General features: G+C 47.0%; 1 protein-coding gene across 29 annotated transcripts in view; it reads right to left on the bottom strand.

Annotated features, from left to right (window-relative positions):
• ADTRP (androgen dependent TFPI regulating protein) overlaps positions 1–23524 on the bottom strand; it is a 126587-nt gene that overhangs the window by 72739 nt on the left and 30324 nt on the right. For all 29 annotated transcript variants that reach the window (XR_009597664.1, XR_009597683.1, XR_009597675.1 and 26 more), the window contains exon 4: positions 10547–10662. Coding sequence is in view for 8 of the 29 variants with exons in the window: in XM_060403526.1 (XP_060259509.1) it covers positions 10547–10662 (116 nt within the window). In the remaining 21 variants the exon portion in view is untranslated. The remainder of the gene's footprint in view (positions 1–10546; positions 10663–23524) is intronic.

The raw sequence follows: 23524 nt of genomic DNA, 5'->3' as shown, positions 1-23524 counted from the left end.
GAGAGCAACCCAAGCGTCCATTTAAGGATGAACAGATAAAGTGTGGTACAGGTGCACACACACAATGAAATATTATGCAGCCCTTGCATGCGTGTGTGCTGAGTCATTTCAGTCGTGCCCGACTCTGCAGCCCACCAGGCTCCTCTGTCCATGAGATTCTCCAGGCAAGAATACTGGAGTGTGTTGCCATGCCCTCCTCTAGGGGATCTTCCCGACCTAGGGGTCAAACCCACATCTCTTAAGTCTCCTGCATTGCAGGCAGATTCTTTACTGCTGAGCCGCCGGGGAAGCCCTATGGCACCCTCAAAAGGAAGGAAATCCTGACATGTGCTACAACATAAATGGAACTTGAGAATACTAGGTAAGATACGCCAGTCACAAAGGGGCAAATAAATACTGTATGATTCCACTTATGTCAAGTGCTTAGGGTCATCAAACGCAGAGACCAAGCAGAATGGGGCTGAGGGGAGGAGGGAATGGGGAGTTTCTGTGTAAGGAGTACAAAACTTCAGTTTGGGAAGAAAAGCATTCTGGAAAAGGATAGTGGTGATGGGCACAACAGTGAGAATGTCTTTAGTGCCCCTGAGCTGTGTACTTGGAATGGTAAATTTCATGCTGTGTGTGTCCCTCGTTTTGGCCCTGCTGCCGCCGCTCTGCTGCCCTGGACTTGTCTAGATGCTGCTTTCATGTCCTCAAAACAGGACTGGATTGAAAACAATAACAGTTATTAGCGTTATGACTAATGCTGGAATTCTGTGACACGTGTATCCCGTGGGTGCATTCTAGGACGCCCATGCCACTTCTTTCCTGCCTGGCTGCATTGCATGACAGGACAGAGAAAGGGACAGAAAGGAACATTTTAGGGACAGAAAGCAAATACCCTCAGGTACCTAGGGCCAGGCGTTTGGGGTCAGTGAGGAGCTCCAAACAGACTCCAAACGGCTTGCATCATTTCGTTTGCTTTGTTTACTTCCTAGAGTTGAATTCAGGGCTTCCTAGTTTCCATGCACATTTATATAAGATAGTCTACAAATAAGGACGTTCCCCTAGAGTTCCCCTGGAAAGTTTCTGTTTATTTACTTTTTGTTTCCTCCAGAGTAAGGTTTGTAAAGGAAAGTTCCTGAGGCAAGTTAATGAAGTCTGTGCTTTCCCAGAGAAGGTGCAGAGAAAGTTTTAAGTGTGATAACTGATGGCGGGGAAAGTAATGTAAATACAAATAGAGTGTCAGGGGAGATGGCAGTCAATTTAATGCAGGGCAGTCCGCAGAGAGGCTTGAGTGCAGAGATAGCCATGCTCAGGTGCTATTACCTCTTTATGGCTTGCCAGAATATATGTAAAAAGGGAAGAAAGAGAGGGAGGGAGAGACGGAAGGAGAGGGCGGAAGATGGGAGGCATGGGGGAGGGAGGGAGAGGCACTCAGCCTGTGTGCAGCTGAATCATCCTGGTTCTCCGCCTCAGTGTTAGGTCCTCCCTGGTGGTGGTGGTGGTGGTGGTTTAGTTGCTCAGTCGTGTCTGACTCTTGCGACTCCATGGGCTGTAGCCCGCCAGGCTCCTCTGTCCGTGGGATTTTCCAGGCAAGAATACTTCAGTGGATTGCCATTTCCTTCTCCGGGGCCGGCCCAGCAATCGAACCCAGGTCTCCTGCACTGCAGGCAGATTCTTTACCACCCGAGCCATGAGGGAAGCCCCAGGTCCTCCCTAGATACCAATCTGATTCCATGGAATCCTATTTAGGTATTTCTGCAGGGCACTCATTTCATGATTTCAATCCAGGCTCCTTCATTCCGTCCACTTTCCATACTGCAGTAACTCAATAATGTCTCTAAAAGAGAAATACCTATTAGCACTCCCCCTCCTCCCAGGGGATCCACATTGATTTAGGAAAATGCCCACGCTCCTCCCCCAGCCTACTTGGCCATGACCTGTCCACCCGGCCACCCATCTGTCCTCAGATCTGCAGCCCGACCGTTACGGACCCATTTCTGTTTCTTGAACGGACCAAGCTCTCCAGCTTCTGCACCCTGCTATCGTCTCTGGAACAACTCTGACCTTCACCGTTCCTAGGCACACTTCTTACTCTGTCCCTAGCTGGATCTCCCTCACGTTTGAATTTCAGCTTAAAAGTTCATTTCTCCAGAAAAAGTTTCCTGCCCATTCTTCCCACAGTTCCCACCACCCCCATCCGATTAGGCTGCCATGCCATGCGCTCCCCCGACCGTGAATTTACCCTGGTCTCATATTCGTCTGTCTTCCTTCAGGGCTTCTGGGAGCTCTATGAGGACAGGGATTTTATCTGATATGTGTTATCTGTTTCCCAAGTTCCTTATTTTTAAATAAATGACTGTTGAGGTGGCACTATGAGCACCAGTGTTTCCTTTTAACTGCTGTTCGCTGTGGCTTCTACAGGCAGGCCTTGGCTGCTGACACATCAGGAACACCGCAGAAGTGTAAACAGTAGCCTTTCAAATAGCAGTTAATTGGCTGCTCATTTTATTAATACTTTGAAGAGGCCAATGCTTCTGACCCTCAGTTCGGCAATGAATACTGTATATGGAGCTGTCTGCCGTGTGAATCTATGTGAGTCAGGCTAGGAGGGCATAACGTGGTAGCCAAACATTAATCTTTTATAATCTCCTCATCCTAAATCTTGTAGCATCAAATGATGATCATGAAATTTGTATTTTCTGTATCTTATCAATAGTGGAAGTCTGTTGGGTTAGAGGTTAGTAGATAACTAAGGGTTTGGTCGGCTGCAGGCCCATAATTCTCAACGTTTTAATTCTCATGTCATATCTTTCGAGACCAGCAGAATAAACAGAATGATAGGAGCCTCTGGTTCCATGTTTTTTTTTGTAGACTTCATAAATAACCCTGTGAGAGGGTCACAGTTACATCTGATGCCAGAAAGCGAGCACAGTCTGCATTCACATTTTGCAAATAAATTCGACAAGTTAGCAGAAGACTTCCTGCACTGAAAATGCCCCTGAGAACTTGTTACCTGGTGACTACTTTGCATGGAGGTGGAGCTGGTACTGACTTCGAAACTCCTGCCTCAGTTCACCTATCTGTCCAGGGTTTCTGTTCCTAACGAAATATGAAGGATGATAGCTTCCCAGGTGGTTCAGTCAGTAAAGAATCCGTCTGCTATGCAGGAGACCCAGGTTTGATCCCTGGGTCAGGAATATCCTCTGGAGAAGGAAATGGCAACCCACTCCAGTATTCTTGCCTAGAGAATTCCATGGACAGAGGAGCCTGGCAGGCTACAGTCCATGGGGTCACAAAGAGTCGGAGATGACTGAGCTACTAACACTCACTTTCCTAGCTTTAATAACTACAAGAGTTAAATTTTTTTAAAATATAAAGTTGTGAAGTTCTACTAGTGCCCTAAAAATAAATTTCCTGCATGATTTACTTTCAAATAAATCTTAGGTGGGAAGCAAAAAGCATAAATAAACAAACAATAATTTTTTTTTAAAGGAGTGAAAAGAAACTGTGAAGCTAGAGTGTTAGATAAACAGTTTACCTGGATGGATGTTTAAAATATCAGCATTAATGAGAGTTGTTGGGGGTGGCAGCCTCTTCATAGCATTTAAAACTGTTGTCTACCCTCGCTGGAAGGCTCCCTTCTGCCTCAAAGATTCCTCCTCCCTCAGGGGCATGGGGTTCTTGCATCTTCCTGGTTTTCTACCATCTGGTCATTCTTGGCTACTTTGTGGCCCCTTCGGCCCTTAGAGGAGGGCGTTTCCTCAGCCTTGGCTGCCTACTTCTTTCCTCTTCCCTCTGTCGCTTCTTAAGAAACCTCATCCCACCACGGGGGCTCCACTTCCTGCATCTCCACAGTCCCACCTCCTTGGAGACTGCCAGGTCTGCACTTCCAATTGCAAGTTCCTCTAGACAAGTGGCTCATCTTTGACTGAAGATTTAGAGTTGTCTTTAGGGCGTTAGTCACTCAGCCATGACTCTTTGTGGCCCCATGGACTGAATGTAGTCCACCAGTCTCCTCTGTCCATGGAATTCTCCAGGCAAGAATACTAGAGTGGGTAGCCATTCCCTTCTCCAGGGGCTCTTCCCGACACAGTGATTGAACCTGGGTCTTCTGCATTGCAGGCAGATTCTTTACCATCTGAGCCACCAGGCTGAGTCCAGAGTTGCCTTGGGGATTCTAAAAATTCTGATGCCCAGGACATATCCTGAACCAATTAAACCAGAATCTTCTGGAATGGGACCCAGGTATGGGCTTTTAAATTGGCTTCTTAACATTATACCCCAAAACTATTTATTTTCTAACTTTTCCATATCTTCACCAACTGAAAATCCTGAGAATTCTCCTTGATTTTTCCTTTTCATTAGCCTACTACACACCAATCAATCCATAAAACCCCATTCTGTTCCACCAACAATATATCTCAGGTATGTCCCTCATTCCTAATTGTACAGCTACATCCCTTTTCAACCTCTTCTTATCTCTTACTTTTGTAACAGGCATTTTGGGAGAGCAGGAGTTGAGATTTGCACAGGAAGAATGAAAAGTGTAGACACTCATTTCCACGCCTAGCCCTCCATTTCCATTCCTCTTCAATTTGCATACAGGCTGGCCTGGACCCCAGATCCTGATAACAGGGGAAGCTGTGTGACATCTTCATATTTATTTTCCTATATTAATTTACATGAGGGCTAAGGAGTTCTTCTGTGGAAAATGAGGCTAGGATTCTGACCCCAACTTTGTAGGCTGTAAAACAATGGTGCCATCTAGATGGTCCTGGCCTAAGGGGAAAGGGTCACAGTGGCTCTGGGAGGGAATTTACACAGTGCACCAGAGGGAGTAGGAGAGGATTGTTGGTGCATGTATAACAAGGAGGCTGGTCCTGGAACTCAGCTCAGTTCGCCCTTCTGGCAGTTTCTAACGTCTTCTCTGGGTAAGATGTCTGTGTGTGTAACTATGCATGTGTAAATGGGTGCAGAAACTTAGAGGGTTATTACACCCGAGTGAACACAGAACAGAAGAAAAAAATCATTTCTTTCCCCATAAGAACTGCAGTTGAGCAGTGACTTTCCAGATCTCTCTCCCCAGGCTGGGTTATAGCTGCCTATCTGTGTGACACTTGCGCCTGGCATGGAATACCAGACACGCTGGCAGAGGCACCTACTGCACCAGCGGATTTCTGGTCTATCAAGAGCAAGGTGCTGGTGTGCTGCAGGCAGCTGGGGCTGCTGCAGTAGCAGCAGCAGCATCCTACTTCTGCCAACAGCGGAGACTGATGGGCAGGGGCAGTGTGTGCCGGGACAGCGGCGGGGCGGTAAGCTGACCTTAAGGCAGGTCCCAGTGGGGGTGTTGGATCCCGGAGGTTGGGTACTGTGACTTTACAGTCCATGAGGGAGAGGAATGCTCAGGACAGTGTACACAGGGCCATGTGTGAACGCTCACTGAGTTATTAAGATCCCTTGGAGATGGAGGTCTTGGAGGACTAGGCCCCTTGCAGAAGGATGTTCCAAGCATCCAGACGTGGGGTGACACTGAAATTGTGAAATATCCGTGGATGGCGAATAAACCATTGCGGCTGAACTAGATGACTTCAGAGTCTTCTGGATGACTTTTTATTTGGACATTGCTTGATTCTTGCTTTCTACGTCTTGCCGCTTCAATCCATTATAGGTACTGTTGTCAAGATAGTTTTTTTAAAGCATGACTCTCTGGCCAAGTTACAACTCTCACTGCTAACGGCACGGCAAACAAACAGCAGCAATAGGCACATCTCACATAGTCCATAGCGTGTCCAACCCCGTCCAGCCTGCCATCTGCAAGACTGTGAGCTGGCAGTTTCAGGGTCATTTCCTGTTAGTTTCTTTCACTAGTAGGTCCGGCTAAAGTGAAACCATTGCTTTCACATGATCTGTGTCCTCTTGGCTTTGCATTGGGTTGTGTTGTTCAGTTTCTCTCTCTCTTTTTTTTTTTTTTGCTGCTCCAACCCAGCCAGTCCTTGAGGGCCCAGATCCAACGACACCTTTGATGAAGTCCTTCCCACATGGCCCAGCCAGATGTAACCGCTTCCTCCTTGTGTTCCTGTTGGCTCCTTGTACTTGTTATGACATTTTATCACTTCCTATCTTGTGTTCTTATAATTTGTATGCATGGCTCATCTCCACTTATTAAGTACAAACCCCCTCCAGGCTGGGGCTTGGCCTTATGTAACTTTGCTTTTCCCAGCAGGACCAGTCCTGTGTTAGGGGAAATATTTGTTCAATAAAAGAGTGAATAAAAGCCAGCAGGAGGAACATTTCTGTTTTTCTGCTCTTCAGCACAGCCTCAGAGAGAGTTAGGTGAGGTGTTCCAGGGCGAGAGAGAAGGGAGGAGTGAGTGGGCCACCATATTTATAGATGACTAATGCTTTCCAAAGGAAATGAAAGATTTACAGTTATTACTACTTTGCGAAGCTTTATTTTCCCTCTTCGGGGCCAACCCTCCAATTTTGCAATCTGAAAAATAACAAAAAAGCAAGTGCCACATAGGAGGCCGTCCCCATGGTCTTGGGGACTATTTTTAAGTCATTGTAATGTGGTTTCAGCAGAGAAATGCTTCCCTGGGTCAGGGTTGTTGCCATTTTTTTGACTCATGTTGGTTTCCCACGCTCTCTCTGGCTCGGGACCATATTCTTTACCTCATTCCTGCTATGCGGTTTCCCTATTTGAGCATCCAAACAGACATGCCTGACAGATGACCCTAAAATATCTCCATGGATATCCACAGTCTGTGGGACCTTGTTGATGGCCATCTGTGGCTGAGAAGGCCCATGTGCCCCCAGAGTGTTATGTAAGGGTGGAGGCAGCTGGCAGCAATGAATCTGAGCTCCCCTGGCGAGGCAACAGCCAGAGTGGGGAGCTGTCAAACAGGAGGGCAGCAGAGAAAGCTGGCGTACAGGTGCCTTTGGTCCATTCCAGCAAAAATGAGGCCTACTGTCCAGAGTGCTGATTTTGTACTTCCTTAACGATTTGTTATTGTTGTTTCATCACTAAATTGTGTCCGACTCTTTCATGACCTTGTGGACTGTAGCCCACCAGGCTCCTCTGTCTGTGGGTTTTCCCTGGCAAGAATACCGGAGCAGCTTGCTATTTCCTTCTCCAGGGGATCTTCCCGACCCAGGGGTCGAACTCCTATCTCTTGCATTGGCAGGCAGCTTACTTACCCATGAGCCACCTGGGAAGCCTCTCATTAACGATAAGAAAACCCAAATCCCAAATCACTTCAACTCCCTGTCAGGGTCCACCAGCCTACATTTCTGCGGGTGATAGGGCTCCATCCCTTCCCTTCATTTGCTCCATTATTTCACGGTAACGTACAGTTTGAGCACAGACCCAAGAATGACTTCATGCAAGCTTTTAGACTCTAGAGATGATGGTAAAACTGTTTGCATTCTCACCCTCTAGCAATTAGTAGCGTATGTTTTACACAGTGTTAGTCCAGGCTTCTCTGCCATGGGATTCTCCAGGCAAGAATACTGGAGTGAGTTGCCATTCCCTTCTCCAGGGGATCTTCCAGACTCAGGGATCGAACCTGGGTGTCCCATATTGCAGGCAAATTCTTTACCATCTGAACCGCCAGGGAAGCCCCACACAGGGAGTGAACAAATTCTTGGCCATCTGAATACACTGAAAAGAGAACTGGATTTGAAAGTCCTTGATTTAAGTCTCAGCTTTGATTTTCCCTCGCCATGTGACCTTGGCCATGTCATGTTTAATCCGCTGAGCCTTCCACCACCCACCCTCTCTGATTCTGTTTGGAGATTGATTGCTATCGCCATCTGTAAGCCAACATCAACTCTCCTGAGTTACTGCAAATGCCACAGACCGGCTTCCCTGTCTTGTTCCTCTTTAATTTCCACACTTTTCAACCAGAATCATCTTTCTAGTCACCTTTCTTCCACAAGCCACGTCATTTCACCTGTCTGCGAAAACTTTCACAGAGAAAACCCCTTCCGTTTAGAAGTCTGAACCCACTGATGCGGATCCTTGATCTAATTCCTTCCTGTCTTCCAGTTCAGCCACGCCCTCAGCTCCTCCAGCCTTTCAGACATGCCCTTCCCTCTGCCTGATGCTCTTTTCCACATGGCTGTTGACTTAACTTCTACTTATTCTTCGGGTCTCAGCTTAGACACTGCCTCCCTTGAGAAGCCAGTCCTCGACATCCCCCAGCACCCTGTGCTTGTCCCTCTGAGAGTCTCATCACCCTGTCTGACCATCGTCTCTTTTCCTTCCTCTGCCTCAGGCAGTTCTTGAAGGCAGCCTGGTATTTTGTACATCTGTGCGTCCTCATACCCTTGCTCAATGCCTGGCAGTGAGGAATAAGTGCCTTCTTGTTACACCTCCTTTCTCCAACACCCACATTCCCTGCATGTCAGGGTACATGCCCGGGCAGCTAAGGGCCAAACCCTCTTGACCACTGTGTTTCATCTTTATGGGCATCACAGTTTTCTCAAATACCAGTGGCCTCAGGTGCTCTTTGACCTCCTGGGTTTCTGAGGAGAAAGAGTGAGGGTAGATATGAGGATTGATGATCAACTCCCAAGTCCTTAGGCAGAAAAAAATTAATAGACTAAAAATCCCATCTTATATACAAAGTCTCAAAGTTACCCTTGGCAAGAAAGAATAAAATCAGCTGAAAGTCCACCAAAAAAAAAAAACCAGTATGGAAATTCATGTGCATAATCAACCAGCTACCATCCTGCTTCTTCTCAACACACACAAGAGAAAAAAATGAATCTTTTATGCATATGCTTACCCCACCCCAGGTCCTAGATATTCTGTAGTTAGGGATTTATTTCTTTGGTTAAGCCAGACTTAGAAAATACACAGTACATGTCCCACCACTCTCCAGTTCAGTTCAGTTCAGTCGCTCAGTCGTGTCCGACTCTTTGCGACTCCATGAATCACAGCACGCCAGGCCTCCCTGTCCATCACCAACTCCCGGAGTTTACCCAAACTCATGTGCATTGAGTCAGTGATGCCATCCAGCCATCTCATTCTCTGTTGTCCCCTTCTCCACCTGCCCCCAATCCCTCCCAGCATCAGAGTCTTTCCCAATGAGTCAACTCTTTGCATGAGGTGGCCAAAGTATTGGAGTTTCAGCTTTAGCATCAGTCCTTCCAATGAACACCCAGGACTGATCTCCCTTGGAATGGACTGGTTGGATCTTCTTGCAGTCCAAGGGACTCTCAAGAGTCTTTTCCAACTCTGCTCTCCAGTCACATGCTATTGGCAGATATTGATAGGTGATAGCACAAGTCTTTTAGGGCCCCAGAATCCTCCTCGACACCGTGTTCCAGACCTCAGCTACCAGCAGGTCCCCAATTTATGCTTTATTCTCTCAAAACGTCCTTTGTTAAAAGGCAGAGGCCCGGGCTAGTGAACAGTGTAGGTCAGTGGAGAGCTGGGGTGGATTTATTGAGCGAGTGATTTCTTAGGGACAGGAGAAACCTGAAGGGACTTTGTCCTCAGGGAAAGAAGGCTGCAGAAGTGTGGGAGGAACATATCCTGCAAAAGGGAAGGGAAGGCTAGCGAGGAACCAGCACCTGAGTTCCTGAGTTCTGGGCACAAAGCTCACGGCTCTAAGACAAAGGCTGGGGAAGCAGGTGCTGCTGGAGACCAAGCCTGTGGACTGTGTTCTCTTCCAGGCTTTTGTCTCTACCGGTGCACTGCCCTGGGGGAAACTTTCCCCCAGTGGGGGTTGGGGAGTTAGCCAGATTGGCAGATGTGAGAAGCTCAGGTGAGTCGAGGCTAGAGTAGGAACACCGTGATTTACATTCAATCTGCAGGTATTTTGCTTGGCACCCCCCACCCAGTAGAGCCAGAGCTTGGCCGTGGATGAGAAGGCTGTGGAACGGAAAGGGGGGTTTCCAGTTACCGGGTGCATGGCCAAGCACTTTCCCTTGACTACAGACATTGGGCAAAATTTCTGAGAATTAGTGTCGCCAGGTGGCTGAATGATGAAATCTAGGCCAGCTCCTTGAATTATCTCCCAGGCCTCCAGCTAGGCTGTTCTGCAAGCCCCTGGGCAGTTGCTCAAATGCCCTCTTGGTGCTCGAGTGCCAGATGTTGATGCAAATAAGCCCACGGTGATCCAGGCAAGCAGGATGGACCAAACCTTGGCTACTCAATCTGTCAAATGACTTTTCAGATGGAATATGTTTGGATGCCCTAGCTCATTCAACCATTCAAACATTTTAATTACAGATGGAACCAAAGATCAATGTTTTTCTAGGGAAGGTAACATGCATAGCTTTACACTGATGAATTCTTCATGGAGGGGGTGGGAGAGCTCGTGACCTGCTGTGTGTGTGCATGCATGCATACCTGCGTATTCTCGGGCAAGTGATGTTTCCACGGGCGGCAAAAGCGAGCAATAAGATTCATTTTTTCTTGCAAATTAAAAGATGGTAAAACCCTTGCTGTCCCAAGATAAAGGCACGCTTATAGAACAGTGTGCTGCTTCTGGAATATTCCTCAGAGTCTGGAATGACCAGTCCAAGTTGATTTTTCTCTCTGCCAGTCTTACCTGCTGACATAGGCGAGCCCAGCAGCAGTCAACAGAGTGAGTCCTTTCTTCCTCAACGGGTAGCAGTGTGGTCTGAGGATGACCTCGACTAGCGAGAAGGGCAGGATGAAAGTGTGCTGCAGGAGGAAGCGTGAGAGCTCGTCAAGTCAGGGAGCCCCAGCTGCCCGCAGCAACCCCTCCAATTCTCTCTTTCCCTCCAGTCTCCCCTCCTACATAGACACCAGATGAAACTTTCCAGAACTTGGCTTGGCTCTGCTCCTCAGATGCCAAGGGCTTACAGTGGGTCTCTACTGCCCACCACATCGATCCGGACTCCTCTGTCTGACTACCAAGGCTCCTGGTAACACGCAACCACCCTTCTGGTCTTGCGTATTGCCTGCCTAACACACACACACACACACGCACGCACGCACGCACATGCAACACTTCGTCACCGACCCAGGCTGTTTCCTTCCCTCTTTGCACTCAGCGTGCCTGCTCCCCCTTCACACCCCTGTTCATGCCTCGACAGTCTGTGTGGAGCGTGTCCCCCCCTACCCCGCGCCCCCACCCGCCCGGGTTCATCTCGTCCACGCTGTTCGCAGCCAGCGCAGTCTTCCACGCGGCTGTCTCTGAATTTCCCTCTCGCTGGTTTCGCTCCCCCAGTGCCGCTGCATTTATACCCCGTGCCTGGAGTCTAGCACTCGCGCGTGTTCGTTGCCTCTGTCGGGGAGAGGCCTAGAAGCCATCAGCCCATCTCTGCCCGCCGCGGGGCCCCTGGCTCCGTGGGACGGTCCTGCTGACAGTGACGGGTGCTGGGCAGGGGGCGGGGAGAGGCTCCTCTGAAAACCGTCCTCTCCCCGCGCCTTCCCTGCTTCACCTCCTTGTTTATAACCATCTGTTTTCTCACATCTTTCAAACTCTTGAACACTAGGTTTTACTAAACGACATAATCGCGGATGAGTGGTGTTTTCTGGCACAAAGACTGCCGTGTCCCACTCCACTCTGGTTTCCGGGAACTCATCTGGGAAAGGTGGCTGGAGTCTACTGGCAACGTCCTTTCATCTATTAAACGCGTTTATTCAGTTCCTCTGTGGTACTCTGTGCTTATTGGCAAACATCCCGCAGTGTTAGTATTTTACACTGTTTACGTTTAGAGCGAGCATCCCTCTTCCATCCCTGCTCCCCAGTTCCCTCAGCTCTTGGGAGCCTCTCGCATCAACAGATGCATCCGCCAGCTCTATCCGAGCCCCACTGCTGAGCCCCGGCACAGCCGTGTCAGCACCTCAATCACAGCAGTGGCCGGGGCTTCGGAATGTCACAGAGCCGCGTCACATGCTCCCGTGCCCGGCTGTGCCATTGTCCCTGTGATTGCCATCCTCCCCGTCGATGGTGACCCCGTGTGGAGTGGGGTGAGTTCAAGGTTCTGGGATGTCCACAGCGCCAGATGTCCAATGGCAACCTTGCCTGCGGCCGGCGACTGGCTGGAGTGTGGTTGCGGCTCCACAGGTCCCTCCTCAACCCATAGCTGCTGCGCACGCTCCCAGCGATGGCCGCCTCAGAGCCCTAGCAATACTCTGTGACTGACACCGATGCCCCTTTCATCCTCCAGCAGGCCAGAGATGGGGCTGTCTGCCCAGTAGAGCTGCCTGCCTCTCTGCTCTGCCTTCACTCCGTCAGGAAGGTCCGACTTCTATTAGGAACCATTAACAGTCCCATTATACTGGCCACTGATCTGATGGAGTTTATTATCCCTGCCCACAGTCAGCAGCTTCTGTTCTCCACGTTAATGATCGCTTGGAACAGAATTCCTGTGTTACAGTGTGGTGTGTTTGCATGGGGAGCAAATGAGTTCACAGTGATTAATGCTTTTACGACAAATAACTCAGGAATGCACGACTGGTCGCCTCTTCTAGGAGCCTGCCCTTTGCAAGTGACATTCAATTGGATTTCCAAATGAGTTCTCCCTGATGGCTTCTGGGAAGTTCACTTCAGTGATGTCATTAGTGATGGGCCATATACTGTGGCTTAATACCAGCTAAAAGGTCTTTAAAAGAATCACATTGTTTGGTCAGGGCGGAGGGGTAGGAATGTGGGAAAGAGGAAGATTGTATTCTGTGAGCTTTCTAAATACTGAGCTACTGTGAAGAGCCAGGTGTGACGCCATAAACCTCTTGGTATTCCAGAGGTACTGGCATTTCACCTCAGGTTGACATAAATTACATAACCTTTCTCAGGCAGTACATATTTTTGAAAAAACAGGAGAAAAATTTAGTAAGAGAAAAATCAAATATGCTTTCTGCTTCCAAAAAATCTAATAATTAGGCTGGGATTGACACAAATTAGAATGCTGCCAAAAATTACTGAAAACAGTGACTCATTCTGTATTTCAATTAACAGTTTCTCAGTTTCCCTTATAAACAGTGAAGCTGACAAAAATTAATTATCTCAGAGGGGGTAAAATATTTCCTTCCAAAGTAAACAAAACATCATGGGCTGAAACAATAGTATGCGTAAACAGAGGGGATGGGAGGAAGCTATCTTTCCTCATCAGCTGAGCCATCATTTCGGTCGATTTTTATTTAAATACCTCATTCCAAGAGCATTGATTAAAAGGCAAGTGTTGTTCTTTTTTTTCATCTTTTTCTACTAAGTTACACCTGTCCTTCTATCCTTTGTGTGATACCCACTTCCATCTGAACATCTTGGAGACAGAAATATAAGCATGAAAGATTGATTTAAGTATTCATATAATAATTGCACTTCAGATTCCATGGTTGCAAAGTAGCCTTGCAGATAAGTACTAAAATTTGCCAGCCTATGGAGAATTCCTGTAAGGTTATATGAATGGCAACACAGAAAGTAATGAGCATTTGTTTTTACTAACTTCATTGTAGACAAATAGCTGCTCTAAATAGCTTCCCTGTGTCTGAGGCTCAAATTAAAACAGGATGCATTTGCCTGACTATTGAGAAAGACACAAGTCTTGATCACTCAGATTGCCCACAGAGGCAACAAATCTCCCTCCCTTGGAAGGCTAGGATAGCCACACTCTTATCTCCAAGATTCTTGGGGATCTGAGAGCACTTAATTGTTTTCAGTGAAAGAAACCCAGAGAGCTGAGACATTTTAAAAATCAGACAGTAACATTTTAAAGTCAGTTCTCTGCCTCTTTCCTCGATTTCATTTCCTTACGACACCAGCTCTTAGGTTGAGTTGACCAATATAAATACGCCACCTTCTCAGACTGGTCATTGAGAGGCTTTTCCCTCCATGTGCTGTTCCTAGCCCTGAGCTGGTGTAACATTGCCCAGTTCACATTTGCTCCAGTCTTCTCCCTCCTTCCTCTCTGTTCGGCAACACTTGGATCTGAGAATTAGTTCCTTCTATTGGCTATCCCCAAACTGAGATTCTTTCTCTCGAGTCTCTAAGATCACATCTTTGGTTTGTTTATGATACTAATGGATAGACATTTAAAATGAAGTTTTAGTGCGCCAGTAAGATTTTCCTTCTTACATACACAAGAAGATTTTGGCTTACTGTATATTAAATATATTATTTTTAAAATGTGTTTCAAAATGGAAGCCTTCACAAAATCTCCTCAGGGCAAACACATGGTCAAAACATCAATTAAAACGTAAACATAAATAAAACAATAGACACGAAAATGGAGGCAAAACAAATCTTAATAGAACATTGTACCCAGGCTTGTCATTACAACGGCAGATCATGTTCCTTAAGCTTGAGAACTACACACGGTGAAACACACACAGTGAATGGTTGCTTTGTCAGTCTTAGTAAGGCAGTCTCTGGCTTTGATCATATCCATTTGCCAGCTAGAAAACTTGACCTCACTCCTCAACGGCTTCTCTCACTGCAGTTTCTGCCTCTAAATCCCAAAGTTTGGGACAGGGGTGATGGTCTTTCTGGGAATATTTTGTATCCAAAAGCAGAGACCATCTGTATTCTCTGTGGCTGTTATGTTACTAAAGGTGCCGTTTTGCTGCATAGATGGTAATCTAGGTATGTAGACATAGGTTATATTACTTATTTATCTGAGGGACTTTTTTTCACTCTTCCACCAGGAGTCTTTTCCATCTCAAGTACGAGAATTTATGAAAGATAACTGGATTTGTAAAAATTCCCTCTTTTACTTTCTAAGAACTCAAGGGCACAGGTTAGGCACCACTGTAATTAAAGTGTCAATGCTTGGGTATGAGGGACTGGGAAGATAAGCCACCCACAGAAAGAGCTAAATGCTTCTCTTTGATCTTCAGAGTCTTTGGGTAAAAATTCAGAGAACAGAAGTTAAAAAACAATAGTTTCATTTATTGCAGAAGAGTAGTAATGTTTGCGGTTTACTCTGACTGGGGACAATGGAGGATGAGATGGTTGGATGGCATCACCGACACAATGGACATGGGTTTGGGTGGACTCTGAGAGTTGGCGATGGACAGTGAGGCCTGGTGTGCTGCGGTTCATGGAGTCGCAGAGTGTTGGACACGACTGACCGACTAAACTGAACTGAATTGCACCAAAAATAAGATGAGTTGGTAGATAGATAGATACATAGATTTATGACAAAGCAAATACAGTAAACTATTAATAGTAGGACCTAACAGGCAGGTTACAAGTATTCTCTATAAAATTCTTTCAGCTGTGCTTTATGTTTAAAAATATTCCTAATAAAATGTTGGGAGCAATGTGAATAGTCTTACTTACCTGGAAAGCGAAATGAATGCTCCATTGGGCTGAGGAAGAAAAGCATGCCGTCATTTATGAACTTGTATGTGACTTGAGCAGGTGGTTAAATGATAACTTTCTGAATCCTCTGAACTTTCTAAGTGATTTTTTACTTACTACGCTATTGTCCTTTGGGTTAATAAGTAGTTTAGCCAACATTTCAAAGCAGCATTCTTCTATTAATAGGAAGCTAGTTGGCTCTGATGGTGTCCAGCCTGGTGAAGAAGTGCCCATTTAGAGTGTATCCAGTTAAGGATGAGACAAAAGAAAGATCTGGGCTCTTAGGACCCTGCCTGCCTCTTCCTGTTCTCCTCCTCTCTGTCCCTGCCTCTCCAAAGCACCCAAACCCCTTCCTCCAAGCTGACTCTTTCCAGCAATAATAAGACCCCAAACACCAGCTGTAATCAGTGACGCATTTCTTTTCCTTCTCAATCCAAACTCGATTCACTTTCCCCCTCAGATGCTTCCCATGCCCACCTATTCCTTTTATCTTCCGCAGTATCACCTTGCTCACTTTCTCCTATTTTGGTACATACTCAACATTGCAATTAGACCAAGCCTCTTAAGGCAAGTTTCGTGTTACTTCTGCGGCTCCCTGTTGCCTTAGTCCACCGTCCACTCCTCTGACCTCATCTGTCTCTCGCATTTCCCACAGTATCTCCAGAGGCTTCCACTCAACCCCAGCTCCTCATTATTGTGTTTCATTCTGTCTCCTTCTCTAGAACTCCTCCCTCTTCTCATCGACCTAACTCTTTGCTCAATTCTTCCCTCTCAATCAGACCCACACACCTTTGAGATGCCTCCCAACCAAAAGCACATACATTAACATGAGAAGATGTGAACGGTCATGAGGACCCAGGAGAAGAGTGAAACAGGAACGCGCCTGCCAGAGGTTTGCTGGACTGCGGTGGTCGAGACTCAGACTTAGCAGTTCCATTCCAGAGCCAGAATGAAAAGAGAGAGAACGTATACAGTTCCTTGTCTAGGGGAAATTAAGCTTTTCCACTAGTAATTAGGCCTCAAAGAACTTTTTTTCTGTTGCATTTTATTATAAAGAGAAACTAAAGAGCCTCTTGATGAAGGTGAAAGAGGAGAGTGAAAAAGCTGGCTTAACGCTCAACATTCAGGAAACTAAGATCATGGCATCTTCATGTCATCACTTCATGGCAAATAGGTGGGGAAACAATGGAAACAGTGACAGACTTTATTTTCTTGGGCTCCAAAATCACTGCAGACAGTGACTGCAGATGTGAAATTACAAGACGCTTGCTCCTTGGAAGAAAAGCTATGACAAACCTAAACAACATATTAAAAAGCAGAGACATTACTTTGCCACTAGGCAAAGGTCTGTTTAGTCAAAGCTATGGTTTTGCAGTAGTCATGTATGGATGTGAGAATTGGACCATAAAGAAAGCTGAGTGCCAAAGAACTGATATCTTTGAACTGTGGTGTTGAAGACTCTTGAGAGTCCCTTGGACTGCAAGGAAATCAAATCAGTCAATCCTAAAGGAAATCAGTCCTGAATATAGATTGGAAGGACTGATGTTGAAGCTGATGCGAAGAACTGACTCATTTGAAAAGACCCTGTTGCTGGGAAAGATTGAAGGCAAGAGAAGGAGACGACAGAGGATGAGATGGTTGGATGGCATCACCGACTCGATGGACGTGAGTTTGAGCAAGCTCTGGGAGTTGGTGATGGACAAGGAAGCCTGGTGTGCTACAGTCCATGGGGTCGCAAAGAGTCGGACATGACTGAGCGACTGAACTGACTGACCAAAGCAATAGTGCACTGGTCTCCCCAGTGTCCCCATAGCAGAACATTTCAGAGACCTCAGTACCCTAAAATGATACAATCTGATACAATCTGGAAGCAAAATTATAAAACATACTTTGAGGGGGATTCTGCCAGTAAGGGGATAACACTGTACGATCACCTAGGCTTCTGAGGATCAGAGCGATAGAGGGACTCCAGAAATAACATCTGTGCCACGAGCGCCTTTGTTGGCTTTCACTCTGTGAGTCAGACAACAGCCAGTGTTTCTTTCTCTGTTTAGACCCTAGAGTGTAGGTATGATGCCGCAGAGATCTAAAGGCTTGCAGGAATTCAGAGTCAGTGGCGGTGCTGACATTCTTTTATTGCAAATAAGCAGCCTCACCACAGAAACCATCCTGCCTCTCAGAGCTGAGCGCCCAGCCCTTTCTGCCACCTCTGGGGCCCAAGTCACAGGCGTGTCACACCCCTGACACATCCTGCTTCTGCATGAGATGCAGACTCTCCCCTGCTCTTCCTGCAGCTCTTTTGGTTTACATTAGGCTCTTCTGTGCTTAGTTATATTCAGTTTTCATTTTTTACACTGTTAATTTCATGTATTTTTCTTCTATTCTCAATTAGATTATAAACAATTTAAGGTCAAAGCTCTCACTTCCTATTTTTTTCTGTTTTCAGGACTCCCTTTTACCCTCTGATCAATACATACTTTTTGACTGATTTACTTCATTGGAACCTGTGTGTTACAAAGAAGAATTAACCCCCTAATATGGACTGCAAAGCTCCCCGTGATCCGGTTGCCTGCCCCACCTGACTTCCTTGCCCTGCGCCACCTCTGTCCTACGACCTTCACCCAGCCCTTACCCCTCAACTACACTGCCCTCCACCCACGGTCCCCGTTCTCACCCCTGGTACATTACACACAGCTATGTCTCTCCTTCCTCAGCCCCCTCCACCTTCTCGAGACCCTTGTAGGGCTCAGGGTAGGTATCACGGCCTCCAGGGCAGAATGGAACCTCTAGCAGGCACCCTTCCTTGGCAGGGCTGGATCACCCCCTCTGCTCACCTGCATCACAGCATCACACTATCTCATTTGCCCAATTCTAGCCAGACCTTCCAGAGATAGGAACAACTCGAGGCTGAGGGCTGTCTCCAGGTGACCTCCAGTGTCTAACACAGGGCTCAACCTCTCTGGCCACTGAATACCTGTGGCATTAATGCTTGAATCAGTGAATCAGCAGAGTGGGACAGAAGAGAAAGAAGGGTTCTTCTGCATAGCCTGGGAAGACAGTCAGTGTGCCGGAGCGAGAGGACAACAGCCACAGGCTAGACGCAGCTGGCCTTGGCAGCCGCAGATCAGGCTGTGCCCATGGTTAGCGGGGCCGCAGAGTCAACCCCACTTCAGACTGGCCACCTTCACCCTCTGACATGGCTCTAGTGTGTGCATGCATGCTGAGCTGCTTTGGTCACATTCGACTCTTTGTGACCCTGTGGACTGTATTGCGCCAGGCTCCTCTGTCCATGGGATTCTCCAGGCAAGAACACTGGAGTGGGTTGCCATGCCCTCATCCAAGGGATCTGCCCCACCCAGGGATTGAACATGCGTCTCCTGTACCTACTACATTGCAGGCAGATTCTTTACCACTGAGCCACCAGGGAAGCTATAGACGGCACTCCAAATCCTGAAAACGGGTATGTTGTGGGTCACAGGAGCACCTGTAAGAAAATGTGACTCCTGGAAACAACCTCTGGGTGCCCACATGATGTCAACTAAACTATAGACTCAATAAAGATGGGTCACCCTCCCTGCAGCCCTGCAGGAAGTCAGGAGGTGTTGAGTCAGCAGACTCTCTTTTTCTGGGGCCCACTGGCTGGGGCCCTCCGTTCTGAGACTGGCCCAGATGGAAACTTGCCAGGTTTTGTCCGCTGTCCTCTTTGTACCCCCTCCTCCCTGTCCATCTGTAATCCATGCTCCCTCCATGCTGCTGTGCCTGGCTCCACAGAGCACACACATGGAGACTTGTTTTTAAGACATAGACAGATGGGCAGCTCTCTAGAAAGCTGCTCCAAGTTGTAGGAAGGAGACTGTTCTTTTCAAGAAAGAGAGAGTTTGGGAAGCGCAAGAATCCACCCTTGCTTTAGAGTCCCCGTCTCTCAGGACGCTGTCCTGTCCTCTCGACAACTCTCTCCTCCCCTTGTCGCTAAAGGTCTCGATGTGGAGGCAGCTGGCTTCCCTGGGAGACAGCAGTGAATCGGGAGAGCATCGGGTAAACACAGGCACTGGGGGAAAAGTTCCAAACTCTCCGGGTGATGGATCCTGCAGTGGACCATTTCCACACTGTCTCTTTCCTGCCTCCAGCTCTCCTTGCTTAACCCATCAGGGTATTCCTAAAGGGACTCACCCGCTGTTTGGCAAGAATGGTGGTTGCTCACTGAGGATTTTCCCAAATGTATGTAAGTGGTTGATTGAGGGTTAGCCTATAAGTTAGTCTGTATGAGGCGGGTACATGAGTTCACTGTGTCTCCCACGTATAGGAAAGAGATGGATCAGAATGGGGTCTGGAAGCAAAAGAAAAGTTTGCTTGGGAAATGCCCTCATCTGATATCCATCAACCACCTTGTGAGCAGCAGAGATTTCAGCATTCCAGGCCATTAAAAGGTCCAGAAGATATGGTCTTGGAACTCACAAAGATACTGATGAATTTCAGCCTACACTGACTCTAACACTACAGGCTGCACACAGACCTGGGCAGGTTCTCTGTCACGGAGGCTTTGACAGCATTAAGCAGCAGCAGGCGGCACTGGGTTGAGCCCTTGAAGTCCATATCCAAAGAGAACATGTTGTCATTCACCGCAAAGACCACCTGCTTCTCCTTCACACACTAGGTAAGAATTCATCACACCTAAGAGACTCAAGGATTTCTCTCAAACAGCTTTTGAGGCATCCCAGAAAAGGAGTGTCAAGACAGTCTGTGTCTTAACGTCTCATAGACAGTCACTAAGCTGTGTTTTGTTATCTCAAAATAACAGTCAATCTTCATTCTGTTTTATTAAAAGCAGATAACTATAATCACAGACTACTTTTTCAGTTATGAGCAATTATTTTTCTTGCTGAGCATCAAAAAGCCCAACAGTGAAAACAAAAGGGATCTTTATAGGATAGCAAACGGAAGAAGCCCGGTAGGACAGAAGGTACACAAGTTTGGTGCCCAAAAGAGAAAGCTAGCTGGAGATAGAGCTGTGTGAGCCATCAGAGTGAGGATGATTATTTAGTGGTAATTGATGAGATAACCCAAAGAAAGCGTGAGAGTGAGACTAATAATAAGGAATCTAGAAGTAAACACTGTGAAAGCCAGGGTTTCTCAATCTCTGAACCACTGACGTTGAAGAAGAGATAATACCTGGTCATGGAGGGCTGACTCTGCCTTGTAGGAGGTGTGGCACGGTCCTTGCTTCAACTCACTAGAAGCCAGGAGCGCCCCCCACCCCCAGCCCTGGTTGTGACAATCACGACTGTCTCCGCATATCGCCATGTGCTCCCTGGAGAGCAAAAGCAATCCCAGTTGAAAATCCCTGATTTAAGTGATGGACAGAAGAAGCCCATCTTGCAAAGGTAGTTGAAAAGGAGTCTGGCAGTAAGGTAAAGGCAGAGAGTATTTTGAGAAAAAGATGTAGCCCAACGCCAAGGAAAGGTATAGCGCCCTTGGCTTTAGGGCTGAGAACACGTGGTGAGCAGAGAGCAGCTTGCCACCATGTCCCCGGTTGCTCCTTCTTCCTCCTAGGCTGACTCTCATGTTTCTGGTCCAGTTTCCTGCATCTCTGGGTTTCGACCTCCTCTTCATAGTATTGTTAGGCTTGGACCTTGGAGCCCCTGCGTCTGGGAGAAGGTTAACATAAAGATGCTTCTGTGGCTGCCACGGCCTTCTGTCCTACAAACCCCCAGGAGTGGGCGGAGATCTAGACATGTTTGTAAGTGTAAAATTTGGGAGCCTGCGTGTGGGACAAGCTGATGACAAGTCCGCTTGTTCAGAGCCCTCTCCACTCCCAGGAATGCCAGCCTGGGGGACTGATATAGTGTCCCATTGCCAAGAAATGTGGCTGACTTCCTTATTGCAGTCTTCTTAGGAAAAACAAAACAAAGTTTCTCAAAAGGTCACAAAATTCCGTCTTACCATGGAATAGTAAAATGCGGCTTTTATGAGTTCCTAGATGTGTTTGGAGAGAGGTGCTCTAAACACACGAGTTTTTATTCTCAACCAGTTTGTGCTAGCTGAGCTCTCCAGGATGCCCCTCTGAAATGATTTTGCATTTTCTGGTTTCCAAGTTCAGGGGGAAAATAGCACAAAGGTTTTTGTTTTGTTTCTGTTTAGTTTTTATAGCTTTCAGATCTGAATTTTCACTGGTAAACTCTGTTCTCAGTAAGGGAAGTGAAATGCTAAAATCTCCCTTGCCTTTATGAGGCCTTCTTTTTTTTTTTTTTTTTCCACTTTCTGTTCTGCCCTCAACATAAGGCTCTTCATTATGATGGATTCTTAAAACATTAGGTTCCATGAAGCCCCCTAAGTTGTTCTTTTTCTCTTGGTGGAATTCCACACTACTGGGCTTACGTTTCACATATACTAACGCACCCCATTACTTACTAGCTTCTGCCCATTAACAAGAACCCTTGGTTGGATCTTATCAAGAATCTGTCTCAGAGCCAGGGCTAGCCCAGCCAGAAAGAGGAAGGGGAAACTGACCTTTCACACACTTTCATAGAGTTAAAAAATAAATAAATAAAGAGGCTATTTTTGCAACGGATTCTTCTCCTCTTCCCTTTGACTGCTTTTCTTTCATCTGATTACCACTGCGGTCATTTCTTCATCCCTCTCCTTAAGTTCAGCCTTTGCCACCCTTCCTCCTTGATTTAATGGGTTTTTTGGAACTCTCTTTGGCTACTTGAATACTCAGTTACCTAACAGCTGAGAATGGTGATAGCAGAGGAAAGTGTAAGCCTGGAAATGGTTTCTCCAGAACTGTTTTTGAGCCACAGTTCAGTCCAAATTAGAACAAATATCAACTGTTTTAATAAAAGATATGTCATTACTATGACTCTGTACAACTCGTTGAGCATAAATCAGTCCTATATCTCAGATAAAACAACTAAAAGCACCAGAGATATTTCAAGGTACCAATAATCTCTCTAGAATTTTCGTCACTTATAACTTTCTGTACAAAAGAACACCTCAAAGTTTCAAGCATATAATATCAGCCACAGACTCTGAAGGCAGGGCTGCTAAAGGCTTTTTCTCCACCTTCAATGCCCTTTGGCCCCACACACCTCACCCTGTACCACAGGAGGAACTCTGGGGTCAGTGAAGGGCACAGAGGAGCCGCCAGGGCAAGAGGGGAAAACTTCGTTCATTCTTTGGTGCAGCCGAATTTCATGACCTGTCTACCCCAGGCCGTGTGCTGTACGAGGTGCTGCGAGTAAATGTACACAAACCTTACAGTTTAATCAGCAAGATTTTCCATAAACAACTAAACAGCCACATAGATTCCAGTCATGATAAGTGAGCTAAAGAAACAAACAGGAATCTACTTATCAGAAGGAAAGTGGAGGGAGGCGCTTGCTTTTCCATAACACAGTCCAGGAAGGCCACTCTAAAGAGGTTTTTAAGCTGGGATTTATATGATAAGTGCAAGGCATGGAAGAGCGGACAGAGAACATTCCAGGGACGGGGGACAGCATATGCAGAGACCCTCATGTGGGAAAGAGCTCTGACAGAGGCAGGAACAAAGCAGAGCTGAAACCGCTGTAACACAGGGTCAGGGGTGACAGGCTCCATCAGAGTCTAGAACATTCAGCCGGGCCCAGGAGAAGTTCGCGCTTTATTCTAAGTATCATGGAAAGTTATGCAGGCACTAGGAGAAAGACACGATTTCCTGTTTATTGCGTTGCTCTACGGAGAAGGTTGAGGATGGAAGCAGGAAGACCGGTTTGGAGGTCTAGATGAGGAGTGAAGGTGGACACCAGGGCGCTGGCCTTAAAGAACACCATCGTTTAGGGCAGGCAGAGGGCATGTCAGAGACTGAGGCAGGAGGAAAACTAGTCGGTCTGCTGTCAGTAGAGCCAAAAAAAGGCAGAGTTTCAGGGAAGGAGAAGTGCGGTAGGCTGAATGCTGCTGAGCGGTAACTAAGGTGGGGGCAGATGCAGGAGCCCTGGGTTTGGCGGCATGGGGACACTTGGCGAGCAGAGTAAAAGGGATGAGCAGAATGTACAGGGAACTCATGTGGGTCTGGGGCAATGCTCTCGGGTGCTGCTCTGTTTGGAAAGGCACGCATGCTTCTAGTATGTGTGGCTGGAATAGTAGTATCTGCCCTGAAAGGGACTTCTAATTAGCCAACCCCACAGCCCCCAGCAAGTCTGCCTGCAATGAGGGAGACCCAGGTTCGATTCCTGGGTCAGGAAGATCCCCTGAAGAAGGAAATGGCAACCCACTCCAGTA

Source organism: Ovis aries, chromosome 20 (assembly GCF_016772045.2).
Source record: "Ovis aries strain OAR_USU_Benz2616 breed Rambouillet chromosome 20, ARS-UI_Ramb_v3.0, whole genome shotgun sequence".
Taxonomy (NCBI): domain Eukaryota; kingdom Metazoa; phylum Chordata; class Mammalia; order Artiodactyla; family Bovidae; genus Ovis; species Ovis aries.
The sequence above is the reverse complement of the archived record's forward strand: the minus strand, read 5'-3'. Positions and strand labels throughout refer to the sequence as shown.